The 14,049-nt window shown below is 38.8% G+C and overlaps 1 protein-coding gene across 1 annotated transcript in view; it reads right to left on the reverse strand.

The window, feature by feature from the left end:
• Positions 1 to 1,573, reverse strand: part of ENPEP (glutamyl aminopeptidase) — a 117,912-nt gene extending 116,339 nt beyond the window's left edge. Inside the window, exon 1 of the mRNA XM_058294092.2 lies at positions 623 to 1,573. Coding sequence (XP_058150075.1) covers positions 623 to 1,230 — 608 coding nt within the window. The 5' untranslated portion in view covers positions 1,231 to 1,573. The remainder of the gene's footprint in view (positions 1 to 622) is intronic.
• Positions 1,574 to 14,049: the final 12,476 nt, after the last annotated feature.

Here is a 14,049-nt window from a genome sequence, read left to right on the forward strand (position 1 = left end):
AGCGTCACTACTGCATGAGGGGCAACAAGCCCAAACATTTAAAACCTTGGTGCTGTCACTGACGTATGAATTCAACAATGTATTTATCAAAAGCCTGTGTGTAAACATGGTTCTGCCACATGAGATTAAAAAGACACAGTCCTGCCTTTCCTCTGCGATGAACACAGAAAGACAATTCCTTGTGTTTCACGGAATATTTCAATGACTCTCCCCTCCAATAAAATAGACAAAATAGTAATTGACATTTACTGACTTTTCTTTTTAGTGCAATATCATTAAAGTTTAAAATCATTGCCAAATCATCCAAGGAGATCACTAGTGAAATTTACCATAAACATGCTTACATAAATATTAAGGAGAGGATGCAGCATATTATGATTTCTTCTGATGGACTAAAAAGCTTACACTAATTTTAGACTCTGAGCAGGTCATTCACTACTTTCAAATCTCAAGATAGTCTTTGAAAATACAAGGCCAAAAAAAATTAGCTTCTAGATGAACAGGCAGAACTGCAGATAAAGATCAGGCCAGCAAACGAATTAAAAGTTGGAAAATGAGCAGCAAAGGAAAAGAAACGGAGCGCAGACGTAAGTGAGCTTAGGGGAAGTAAAGTAATATTTACTTGATTTGTCCTTTCTCCAAGTACGTGGTTTTATAAAACCCCACGAGCGAGCCGTTCAGCCAGCCCGAGAACTCCATGGTCAACACGTAGTCACTGCTGGCTGCAAGCTCTTCTGCCGGCTCAACCACCACATACTCCTGCTTTCTGTACTGGAAACACCGCTTGACTTGCACCTGCTCCCCGGAGGCCCTCGTCAGCACCGGGAGCTGGGTGATCCTCGTCTCCCTCAAGTGCAGCCACAGGTGCGGGGTGGGCCTGCTCACGTTGATGGAGATGCTCACCCGCCCGGTGTACGTGTCTGCCTCCAGCACGGGCTTCATCTCCAGGTCGTAATGCAAGGGGCTTATGAAATCCGGCAGCCTGAACTCTTTCCAAGGTCCACTTTCATCTTCACTGGCAGGGCAGACCCCCTGGTCCTGTGGAGGAAGATCTGAAGTAGTGGGAGGAAGGTGGGAAGGAGCAGGAGCTGTGGTGGAATCACTCGATCTGGTCAAGCCCACAGAAAGTCCCACTATTAGTCCCACACCTACCACCACCGCACAGATAATGGCCACATGCTTCGTTTTAATGCAGTACCTCTTGGAGTCTTCTCCCTCCTCAAAGTTCATTGTTTGTTTCCGAAGTCGCGTGACACATAAAAAGGATGTTAAATTCAACTAAGGTCAGCAGACTTCCTTTTTAAATTGGAAGGAATTCCCTGGCCTGGCAGTCTGTTTTCGTTTTTTCCCCTACACCTCTCTCTGGCTTCTTGCTTCTTTTCCTCTCTCTTTGCGATCTCACCAGCCACTCAAGGATGAATGCCAAAACAAGGGGGCTGGGAAAGGGCCTCTATAAGAGGAGCTGAGCCGGAAGAAGAGGACTGAGGAGAATATTGTTACAGCTCCCCTTATAAACAGCCCGTCCCTATCCCTGCCCCTCCTGCCCTGGGGTGAGTTAAATATAAAACAGGGTTTAGCTTTATCAGCCAACGGGAGGATGATCCTTTGCCAAAGCTCTGTCAGCAGCTTTCAGGGAGAGTCTTTGGGGAAGTGTGCTTACCATAGAAAAACTTAAGAGGTCTATGACTTCTTCCTGTTGTGCCTGCAATCTCTCTTTTAATGAAGGGGCTTCTTGGATTTCAGCTCTTTTAGCAGGTAGCCTGCCAAAGAAGCTAAGTGTTTTCATTTTTTCCCCCCTCATATTATGCAAACATTCTGATTCTGGCTTTTGGCAAAGTCATATCCTGGAGTTGGGTGCTAAGAGTGGTACATAAATTCAAGGACCACTTAGACACTCAGAAAATTTTTGTTGAATTGGTGGATTACCTTTACCAGGTGATCATAAATCGGTTCAGTCAATGACGGATGGAAAAAAAAAAAAAAGAAGAGAGGGAACATGAGAAAATTAGCCAAAGCAGTAGAGGAGCTGGAAAGCATAAATAGTAAAAAGATGAAAAGAGAAATGAAAGGCTGGAAAGGAAAGGAAAGCGCCTTACTTGTTTCTGTCATTTGTTTCCAATGAGTTTGACTTCTTCCAACTTCAGTATGATTGGAGCAATTCCCAACATTGAAAGTTGGCCCGTTGAGAAGTCCAGTATCATTGCAAACATATTGCTTCTGAATGATGAGACCAGAGGGGAAATCTTAATAATGTCCTCATGCTTATCAGTAACTCACATACAGACACCAAGACACCACTAATAAAAGCAATAAAAGCAATTATAAAAAATGTGAGAGCTTTCTATTGCCAACTAGTTAGATATTGTTCACTCTCTTATTTATTATTCATATCTTCCCAACAACCCTGTGACACTGGTACTATTATGATGTCCACTTTAAAGATGGAAAGACTGAGGCTTAGAGAAGTACAGTCTTTTGCTTGAGATTACACAACTGCTAAATAGCAGAACTGGGATTTGAATTGAGGTTCTCTGAGTCCAAAGTCCAAGTATCTAATCACTATGGTACACTGCTTCTATCCCCTGAAAAGGAGAAATAGTCAAGGTTTAAGTAACTATAATAAACTTAGTTAATACTTCTCAAAGTGCAACCCATGTATATTAATAGACATACTTGCGCAAGACAGTGCTGTGTTAGATAAAATTATCTAACTTCCACTACTTTTACTACCTTCTATTCATTCTTTCAGAGCTTCCAATGGTAACACACATTGTGCACCTCCCAGAGGGAATATACTGTGGAGAAATGTCCATAGTTAGTTGACAAGACAGTGTTTATTGTTTTTATTTTTGTTTTTTGAGGAACTTGTGTTCCATGGAACATACTCTCAGAAATTCAAACAGGAAAAAAAAAACAACCTTTAAAGCAGGGGTTCTTATTAACATTTTTTGTCCCACAGATCCCTTTGCCAGTCAGGTGAAAACCACATACCCCTTACTTAGTCCACACTATACCATGTGTTATTTAATAAATGTATCACACCCACACCAAGTTCCCACAAGAATAATGTATTTTTTCTGAATTTCAGTTCAAGCTCATGGGCCCCTTGTTACGAACCCCTGCTTTAAAGCAAATGGATCCATTTAACTTGGTAACATTTCCATTATTTTCTCATAAAATCATGGTTAGATAAATAGAATTAAAAAGAAGAATGACATATTTTTCTAAATTACAGGTCCATATTGTATTTATTAATTTCACATTTGAAACAATCTTAAACTTTTTGAGATTATAGTATGCTTAAATTTGGCAAATCACCTTCTTAAATTTTAGCCCTTAAAACCCTTTTTATTGAAAAGATAATCTGACATTTCACTAAATGTTTAATAGGTCAAATATTTTTACGTATTTCTTATAAACGAAAGGGAAAATGTGGATCAAATTTACCTCAACATATAAAACGAATGAAAGGAAAAGTATTTGGAAGAAGTACATAAAGCTGTGTCAAACAGGAAGCATTAAAAATTTTTTTCAGATACAGGCAAACACACATCGAATCTCTTAAAATCAACCTAATATAGAAAGAGAGCAAGCTTATTATTAGGCCCTTTGTTTGGGTGAGACTGAACTGAGATGATAATAGACCTTTGGGATAAAGGGCATTTACAGGGGATTGAGAATGGTCACCTCCTATAAAATAGCCTTCTTACTCTGCCTGAAATTCCACCATCAAAGATTCATTACTTAAATGCAATTTTTGCTGAAAGACAAAAATGCTTTAAATCCATGCATGTGTTTATGCATTTTCAGTCTAAGGCCCAGTTCTAGCTATACACCTTATTAGCATTAGATGCTAATAAGATGCACATCCAGTGAAGGCCACCACCTCTTATCAGGACCAACATACCTGATGTAATATAAGTCAAACCTACAGTCAGGTGAGGGCGGGAAGCAGAGTCAGCATGTGCACCCAACACATCTAGGACCAACATATTAAGGTTAACTAATACATAGCTGAACTTTATAATTCAGTGATGCCATTGTCATTGCCGCTTGCTTTCCTTCCTCTCAATGATACTTGCAGGAGTCTTTGGACCTTGAAAGTTCCTGTTACAGGTCTAATCCATAGTGACAGTCTAGGCAGACACTAGGGGGCGAGGAAAGGGGAAGAGTTTCTATTCTTATGAGGAAACCAATGCACCATCGCAAGCACCCACCTAGATTAAATAGTTGATGTTGGATAACCTGACATTGAATAAATAATAATAGCTATAAATAATTTGAAATCTATACTTCTGGTCAGTTTCTACTTAATAAATCACTATCAGTGGAGTGAATACATAGCCATTCACAAGGTTCTAGACACTCTCCCTCCCCCCAGTATCTGTTCCATATTTGGCACTCAATAAATATTTATTGATTATTTGTTGAATAAATCAATAATGGATAGATAAATGAATAAAGGGGAAAGAATACCAGGAATCCAGAATTAATGGGCATAATCTGCCACGATTGTTGAAATAAACTGTCCTCAATTCAAATTCCAGAAAGTCTTGGAGAGAAAGTCCCCAGAGGTGAGGCCCTGTTCTCCAGTAGGTGAGGGACCTGTTGGCTAACCCTTTCCCACAACAGCTAGACTTCTCCAAGAGACCCACCGTAGCACTGACTACCCAGCGTGCAACCCCCTGCCCCTTTTTCCACTTGTGAACCACAGCAATTTACATCAAGCCCCACCAGGCTCTTGATCAGGACAGTCCTGTCTTCCATAACCTAATGTTAAAATAATTTTAGTTGCTTGGTTGTTAAACAAAAGTGCCCAGCTTGTTCTGAAGTGAAAACGAAGCCTGAAATTAATGGAGATTTTGGAATTAACAGATGATTGTGATTACTTAAGCACTATACAGATGATTTTTCTTGCTTTCCCAGTATGTTGCACAATAGCCAAAAGTTGATACCTGAAATTACTGAAACTGGCTAGACCTCCCCTTGTCTAGGATCATTTTTAATTAAGACTTGCTATTGTGATGATTCTAAATTGGACTCATCTCTGTTTATGGTTACCCTAGACTAGCACCACCTTTGTGATGGTCATTCTAAAATGGCCTCACCTTTTTTTTTTGTTTTCCATTTTTAAAAATATATATTTATTTTAAAGAAACATTAGATTACATAAATGTTACATAAAAATTTAGGGAATTCCCATATGCTCCCCCCTCCCTCCCTCTCCCACCCTTTCCCGCATTAACAACACCCTTCATTATTGTGGTACATTTGTTATAATTGATGAACACATACTGACACACTGCCACTAAGTGGATTTTACTTTACATTATAGTTTACACTCTGTCCTGCACAATTTTGTAAGTTATGACACAATATATAATGGCTTGTATCTGTCATTGCACTATTATATGGGACAATTCCATTGTCCCAAAAATGCCCCCATATTACACAGATTTTTCCCTCTCCTTCCCCTCAAAACCTCTGATGGCCACTACCTCCTCATCAATGATAAAAGTTCTTCCATTGCTAGAATAACAATAAGTCTAAGTCTATAGTAGAATAATTGTAAATCTACTTTAGTCCATTGTTCATTTCCCATTCCTGAGTATTTGTGGATGGTGATGACCACTCTGCCTCTAATTGAGAGGTCATGCCCATTTTTTAAATGGGTATTTTGTCTTTTTATTCTTGAGATGTAGGATTTCTTTATATATGCTGGATATGTTTCCTATCAGATACTTGGTTACCAAAATTATAAACCATGCAGTTTTGTCCACTGTAGCTTTGTAGTATGCTTTATTTTTTTAAATGTTTATTTTTATTTTCAAAAATTTTTTTGAAGACATAGATCACAAAAAAATGTTACATTAAAAAATATCAGAGGTTCCATATACCCCATCTCCCAGCCCACTCCCACTCCTCCCACATCAACAACTTCTTTCATCAGTGTGGTACATTCATTGCATTTGGTGAATACATTTTGGAGCAATGCTGCTCTGCATGGATTATAGTTTACATTTCAGTAGCAGGATATATAATGTCCAGCATCTGTCCCTACAATAACATTTAGGACTTATTTATTGCTATACCAAACTAGGCTCACCATTGTGTACACTTACTATTGTGATGGTAACCACTCCACACTCCTCTGTTTGAATCCATAAAAGCCCTAAAATCCTAAAAATTAAGAAGGCAGATTTGAGACTCCCATCTCTTGTCCTTCACTCATTAATAAATCTGCTTTCTTTCTAACCTTCTCGTTGTGAACTCTAACTCGTTTACTCCAGACAAGAACCCAGAGGGATACCTATGGGGTTTCTTTCACTTGGAATTTCAATATACTGCTTTTGCATTAAGGCCCAGGAATTACACATTCTATAATACAAGGCTATTGAACCTTATATATACATGTGTCTACCGAGAACTAGAAGCATCTCCAAAAATGTTGTCAATAGTTGAAAACACTGGCCTTTACTCCTATCAGTGATTAGTGGTGAAGTACATCTGGGTTCAGGAAAATCACAAACGAACAAAAACGCAAGCTAGATTCACCAAAAGAGAAGCAGAACCTGCAAATCGGCTCTATTACTTAGGGAACAGGGAGGATCTGGAACCAGTTTCTTTCCATCCTGCCCTAGGACCATTACTGTCAAGCATGTAGATTCTCTAAATCCCCATGGTCAATCAAGGCATTTCCAACTTTTAAAAGACTTGAAAAGGGAGAGTACCATTGCGTAGGACTTGACTAAAGCTGAGTTCTAAATCCATATTTGCAGTGTGCTTTGCAATCCTGGTTAAGTAGCTTGTTCTCCCAATGCCTGTGTCTTGATCTTTCATTTGCCTTTGGCAACTGTTTAAAAAGTTTCAATTGGTTTTGGGACTAAGTGACCTAGATTAACTTTTTCCAAGAGCTAAAAACAGCTGCAGATGTCCCGAGTAGTTTCAAGACAGAAAATGTTCAGCATGTCACATCTAATTTTTGTTGGTTGGTAATGATGAATTTGTCCAATGACGGGTACAATATGGAGAAGGAAACCACAGGGAAAAAAAGGAAGAGAAGAAGAAAGAGGGGCTAGAGGAGACGGAAAGAAATGGAAGAGAGGGAGGAGGAGGGGGAGGATTTTCCAAGAAGATGATCAGACTAATCCTCCAAAACATAACCAATAGAATTTCAATAAAAAATAAGTGAAACAGTAGGTTTATTTCTTCTCTCTTCCTTGTTGCTGTTTCCTGGCCAATTTGAGAATCTTTCTACAGGGATACATAGACTGTTGCTCACGATTTTCTTCCCATGGGAAGGAGCGTTTCACAGTTCACAAGGAAGAATCATGTTCCTGTTACCCAGTTGGTTTATCCTGGGGAAATCAGTTCAGTTTACCCACCTCCCTGAAGTGACTCTGAAACATTTTTTTTTCTGTGCTTCCTTTCATGTTTTTTTAAAGCAGTTTTATTGAGATATATTCACATACCAAACAATCCATCCAAAGTGTACATACACTCTGGCCTTTGGTATAACCAGTGTTGTGTGCATTCATCCCCACAAAAAATTTTAGAGCAATTTCATTACTTCAAAAAGAAAAACTCCACACTTTTTAGCAGTCACTTTGCAATCATTCTGTTCTTCCCCAGCCCTAAATAACCACTAATCTAATTCCATCTCTATAAATTGATTTATATTTACATTTTATATAAACAAAATTATATAATTCTATTTAGGAAATAGAGTGGTAGGTAGTGAATTTATGGCAGCAATTCATTTAGCATATTGTTTTTGTGGGTTGTTGTGGGTTTTGTTTTTTTTTTTGCCTGATATTAACATCTTGTAACATTACATACATAACAATTGTTCAATTTCAAATAAAAAAAGAATGTATGTATGCAACATTACCCATAATCATCTTTCATGTGAGGTTTTACTATGCTATACAGTCCCATGTTCCATTTTTTAAAAAATATATATTTATTTATTTCTCCCCCTTCCCCTGCCTCATTGTCTGCTCCCTGTGTCCATTTGCTGGGCATTCTTCTGTGTCTGCTTGTCTTCTCTTTAGGCAGCACTGGGAACTTGCAGAGTGGGAGAGAGGTGCTCAATCTCTTGCGCCACCTTGGCTCTCTGCTCTGCTGCATCTCTTATTGTGTCTCCTCTGTGTCTCTTTTTGTTGTGTCATCTTGCTATGCCAGCTCTCCACTCGGCCCAGCTTGCTGCATGGGCCAGCACTCCTGCACGGGCCAGTACTCCGCTTGGGCCAGCTCACCATGCAGGCCAGTATTCCGTGTCACCCACTGTCCACTTGGGTCAGCTCTCCATGCAGGCCAACTTGCCTTCACCAGGAGACCCCAGCAATTGAACCCTGGAGCCTATGATAGATGGGAGCCCAATTGCTTGAGCCACATCTGCTTCCTTCCCATGTTGCATTTTTTTAGCTTTCCTTTTAGTAACATACATGACCTTAGATTTTCCCTTCCAACCACTGTCATATCTGTATAATAGCACTGCTGATTGCAAACATTGTATTGTATTTTCACCATTTCTATTCATTTCCAAAGATTAACACGCAACTCTTTTTTTTCTTTTTTACCAGTTCTGCACAATTAACCCTCAGCTTTCCAAACCTCATTCAATTTTCTGGTGACCTATATTCTATTTATTAACTCCATTAGTTTATAGAATATATTTCAATCCATTATTCATTCAGTCATTCAGTCATTCAGTCAGTCACTAATTTAACAAATATTGACTCAATAAACATTTACTTTCCAACAAATATTTCCTAGACAAGGAATTCTAGGATAAACTTTTAAAATGTGGACATTAAAAGAAAGTGTTAGTAATTCTTCTCAAAGGCATAAATCCTTACTTAGCTGTTAGCTTGTAGAGGTTTTGGAAATATTCAGAAAAAACAAACAAAAAGTAAAACTAAAGATTTATTATTCTTATAATTTTTCCACCGCTTTTTAAATTGGGTTTCCTAGCGTGCAATAGAACAATGTAAGTGGCAGGACATAGAAAAGCAGGAGAAAAATAATAGTGATAATACAGTCTGGATTTCTATTGTTCTAAGAATTTCAAATTTATCTTTATTTTCTCAGTGTCCTAAATAAAAGCTCTGCATTCTGAGAGAGTTTTAAACCTCCTAAAATGCTTAATTCACTCAACATTTCCTTTCAGCCTTTGTAATCTCAGAATTCTTGGCAATGTTTTTCTCTATCTGCTATCTGCAGAAATCTGCAAACATACTGTTGGTGTAGGAAAAATATCCCACCCAATGGTCTTTTATTCAATGAATTATACTAGCAATAATCATTTTGGATCACATTCCTCCAAAACTCTAATACATTCATTCTTCACCTTAGGTAACATTATTTACTTCTGTCAGAGAAAAGGCCTGGAATTTTCCAAATTTGATGTATTAGCACTGGCTGTTTGGTTTGAAATTTCCTTTATTACTATATCAATTTTAACAAACAAAGTTGTTTTCAGCTTCGTTTTTTGGAAGGAAGGAAAGACTTTAAATCCATTTAGATGATCAAAGTCATCTATATGAGTAACAGGAACATTATCTCTCCTGTGTGTGCTCTCTTCTTGGCATCTCTTTTGTTTTCAGTTTGCCACTTTTTTATTCATAATATGCTATTGTGTTAAGCTTAAAAATGGCTCCACAAAAGATATACATATCCTAATCCCTGGAACCTCTGAATCTTATCCTGTATGACATGAAAGGGTTTTTAGACATGGGACTAAGCTAAGGTTTTGGATATGGGGAGATTATTTTGGATTATTCAGGTGGATCCTAAATGCAGTCATATGTTTCCTTACAAAAGGGAGTCAGAGAGAAAGATTTTACACTCAAATGCAGAGACAGCAGTGAGAAGACAGAGCAGAGAGAGATTTGGAGATGCCGGCCTTGAAAATTAGAGTGATAAGGCCACAAAGCAAGAAATAGTGGCAGTCACCAGAAGCTGGAAGACATAAGGAACCGATTCCCCCCAGAGCTCTGGAGAGAGTGTAGCCCTGCCCACACACTGATTTTGGCCCAGTGAAACCGATTTCAGACTTTTGGCCTCCAGAGTTGTGAAACAATAAATTTCTGTTGTTTTACTCCAGCAAATTTGTGGTAATTTGTTACAGCAGCCACAGAAAACTAACACAGCTGTCCAGCTATTCATTCAACAAACATTTATTGAAAGTCACAACATGCCAGGCGTTACAACTGATGGAAAAGCATGCCTTAAAACCACAAATGAAAACACAGTCCAAGGGGAACCGAGAAGTGTCTACAACTGCAAGCAGGAGAACCGCATCCATCAACCATGGGGATCTAAGTCCCCTCTCGATACAGAGGTGGAGAGGACATCACCATCTCAGTGTCCACAGGATGGAGGAACAAAATATCGATTAGAGTAGAATTACTGGTATTTTATTATAGAACTATTGTGACTAGTAATGGAAGAAATTGTAGTACTGATGTGGAGAAAGTGGCCATGGTAGTTGCTGAGGGCAGGGAGAGGGAAGACGAGATGTGATGTGGGGGCATTTGCAGGACTTGGAGTTGTCCTATATGATACTGCAGGGACAGATGCTGAACATTATATATCCTGCCATAGCCCACTGAATACCCTGGGGGAAGGTGTAAACTATAATGTAAACTATAATCCATGCAATACAGCAGTGCTCCAAAACGTATTCACCAAAAAAAAAAAAGGATCAGTTTGTATTATATAAAGGGGTTTAGCACCTATAAAACAAACAAACAAACAAAAAACAAACCTATTCGTTATATAAACTGTAACAGCTTCAGTTTGTTTAGCTTGGATGTTATCTCTTTGGTTTATAAAATACAAAGTTAATAAATTAACATTATATGTATTAAATTTTTAAAATGATGAAGGAAAAAAAACATAGTCCCTGGACAGAATAGTTTTTCACAAACAGGAAGAGGGTTAGAATAAGAGAATCTTGGCTTTTTGGACAATAACACATTCTCTTCTTTCAGTCACTTCTGCTTTTCTGGAAATACACTTCAGAACTCTTTTTTCTCTTCTTTGGGGCATAGATTTTACTCAAGGCTTTAAAGTATTTTTATGAATTTATTTTCCAATTGCTTTCACCATGACATATTTTTAACAGGGTTTGATAAATTATTTCTTCATTGAACAACATGTATGTATTTTTGTATAAATAATAGTCCTCTCACTGATTTCATTTCAGTCATTTATTTAAATTTGTATCTGGGGAAAGATTTAGATCACTTCTGATTTGGAAGCTTTAATTCCAAATGGTTTTTATTGTCAATAATTTTATAAATCCAGGCAAAATAACACTACTTTTTACAGATAAAATAATTTCCTTCTATATTCCAAATGCTTAGCATCAATTTATTTCTACTCTTGTTATTGACAAGTAGTCTGGTGAATTGACTGAATATTTGACTTCTGCATTTCAGGTACTTTCCTTTGATGCCTTGCTTTCTAATTCAACTTTTTTTTTTTTAAAAGATTTATTTATTTATTTAATACCCCCCTCCCCCTGTTGTCTGTTCTCTGTGTCTATTTGCTACGTCTTGTTCTTTGTCGGCTTCTGTTGTCGTCAGCAGCACGGGAAGTGTGGGCGGCGCCATTCTTGGGCAGGCTGCACTTTCTTTCGCGCTGGGCGGCTCTCCTTACGGGGCGCACTCCTTGCACGTGTGGCTCTCCTACGCGGGGACACCCCTGCGTGGCAGGGCACTCCTTGCATGCATCAGTACTGCCCATGGGCCAGCTCACACGGGTCAAGGAGGCCCGGGGTTTGAACCGCGGACCTCCCGTGTGGTAGACCAACGCCCTAACCACTGGGCCAAGTCTGCTGCCTGCCAGGATTTCTTTTCTCTTCCTCTTTAAGACATTCTCAGGACCCAGCTCACATCTCTTAAGTAAGCCTTTACTGAACCAGCCAGACCTCAGTGATCTATCTTTCTCTAAATGCCTGCACTTATACCTGATACTATTCCTTTGTCATTTATTTTCAGACTAGTCAATTATACTGTGTATTAGTAAGCATAGTCTAACTGCCCAAACAAGTAGTACCAAATTATCTGTTACAGGATGCACTAAAAATTTTTTTCTGAACAGGCCACAACCAAAGTGAACACTATTTGTTGGAGAACTCTCTTGGAGAACACTCCTCCAGGCAGTGAATTGGGGATTTAGGCTCCTTTCCTCTCGTGAAGCTGCCATTTAGCAGGTCTCCTCCAAGGTTGCTGCAGAAAGAGAAGAGGGCCTGGAGAACTTACACTGAATTTTTAGTTACCATGGCTGGAAGTCACACCCATTATTTCTACTCACAACCATTGGTTTGTCCTATCAGTCCTCCTAAGAGCAAAGGGGCTGGAACTTGTTGTCCCCAGATGGCACAACAACTCTACCCTTCAGGAGATGAGCACAAGGCTTTGGAGATCAGCTAGCCATCTCTGCCTCTACTGGCCTCCCCTCCTAAGAATTTATTTTGCTGGTATAGCAGAGTGGCACAGATTGGCAGGCTATAGGGAGGAAGAGAAATGTTGCACTGAATGGCTGCTAAAATTTTTTATAAAGGTCTAAAGTCATCTCCAAGGCAAAATCCCTTCTCTCTTCCCACATATAGAAAAACCATCAGGCTACGTGATCAGAGTTTGTACTCATTTCCCACCATGGAGTTCTAAATATTTCTTTTAACTTGATTTTACATGGGCAGATTTGTTTTACTGTGAGGGAGGAATGCCTGCAGTGTGATTTTCCCTGTGTCCCACACTGCTTCTAGGGATGGCTTAGCTTATTAGGTACAACAACTCCCTATTTTCTTTTCAAAATGGTCATTTCATTTGCCCCTTAGAACACCATAGAAACAAATGTAAACAAAAGTTGCATTCAGGTGGAAAGAAAGAGGAGGCAGGAGGAAATGGAATAAAACAGAACCAAGATTCATAGTACATTCTTGGTGCCACATGTCTTTTATTTGTTGTCTTTGTAATGTGTCCAGCAATGCTGTGAGTTAGTTCTTATGAGCCCCAGCTGCCACTTACCACACCATGATCCCTCCAAATCTAATAGAAAACATTTTGTACTATTTATGGGCAAGCCCAGACTTCTCCACTAATAAATTACATAGCATGGGCTATGTAGATCTTTGTAGCTGACCTAGGCAACATATAACGTTTATGATATTGCTTCTAAGGAAAAATGTATTACAAGAACCAAAATATAAGACATGTTTATTTGGTCAACCAGGCACAAGGTGGGATGGTCTTTGCATTATTTTTGGCCTCTGGGCACCCTAGTGGTACTCCTGTCTGTTGAGGATATTCAGAAATTGGTCTTGTAATCTGGGCAGTCCAAGTACCATCTCGCTTATTAGTTGAGGATGACTATGCTAGAATATTGAAAGGGGGGAGATGTTATTATGTTATTAATAACATAATAATGTTATTTAACGCAAACTGTGATTGTTTCTGTTTTTTAAACAAGTCAGATTTCAGAAGTTGAGTGAGTTATTGTTGTAGAAGATTTTAATGAAAGCTCCTTCACTTTTTGATGATTAATTTTTCATGTGTTATACACATAAAGTAACTTCACTCTTATTCAGGGAGTCTGCCGGGCCATTTTCCTACTGTGACTCCAGCCATGAGTTCAAGATCTGAACCCATTCTGTGATTTCAATCATAACACTTGATCCATCTGTTCAATATCTCTCTGAAGGACAGCATTGTTCATTTCCCCAAGTGGTTAGAAAGTAATTTGCCTAATGAATGTGTGTCATTCAGTCTGGAATTCCTTATTCATTTTGTTGCTTTTCTTTATTTCTGCAACTCATTACTGTCAATTCTAAATCAACAGTGCCTGTCCATGGCAATAAGATATATGGGAATTCATCCAACAATTTTATTAACTGGACTCATGTAGCCATTCGAATCTGATAACTAAAGACAAAACTACATTTTAAATCCCAGGCAACTTTTGGCTTATTGGCAGCAACCAGCTAATTGTTCATGAAGCACATATGCCTTTTTTCCTGGATCCACAGCTGGACAATGT

The sequence above is a fragment of the Dasypus novemcinctus genome, chromosome 1 (genome assembly GCF_030445035.2).
Source record: "Dasypus novemcinctus isolate mDasNov1 chromosome 1, mDasNov1.1.hap2, whole genome shotgun sequence".
NCBI lineage: Eukaryota > Metazoa > Chordata > Mammalia > Cingulata > Dasypodidae > Dasypus > Dasypus novemcinctus.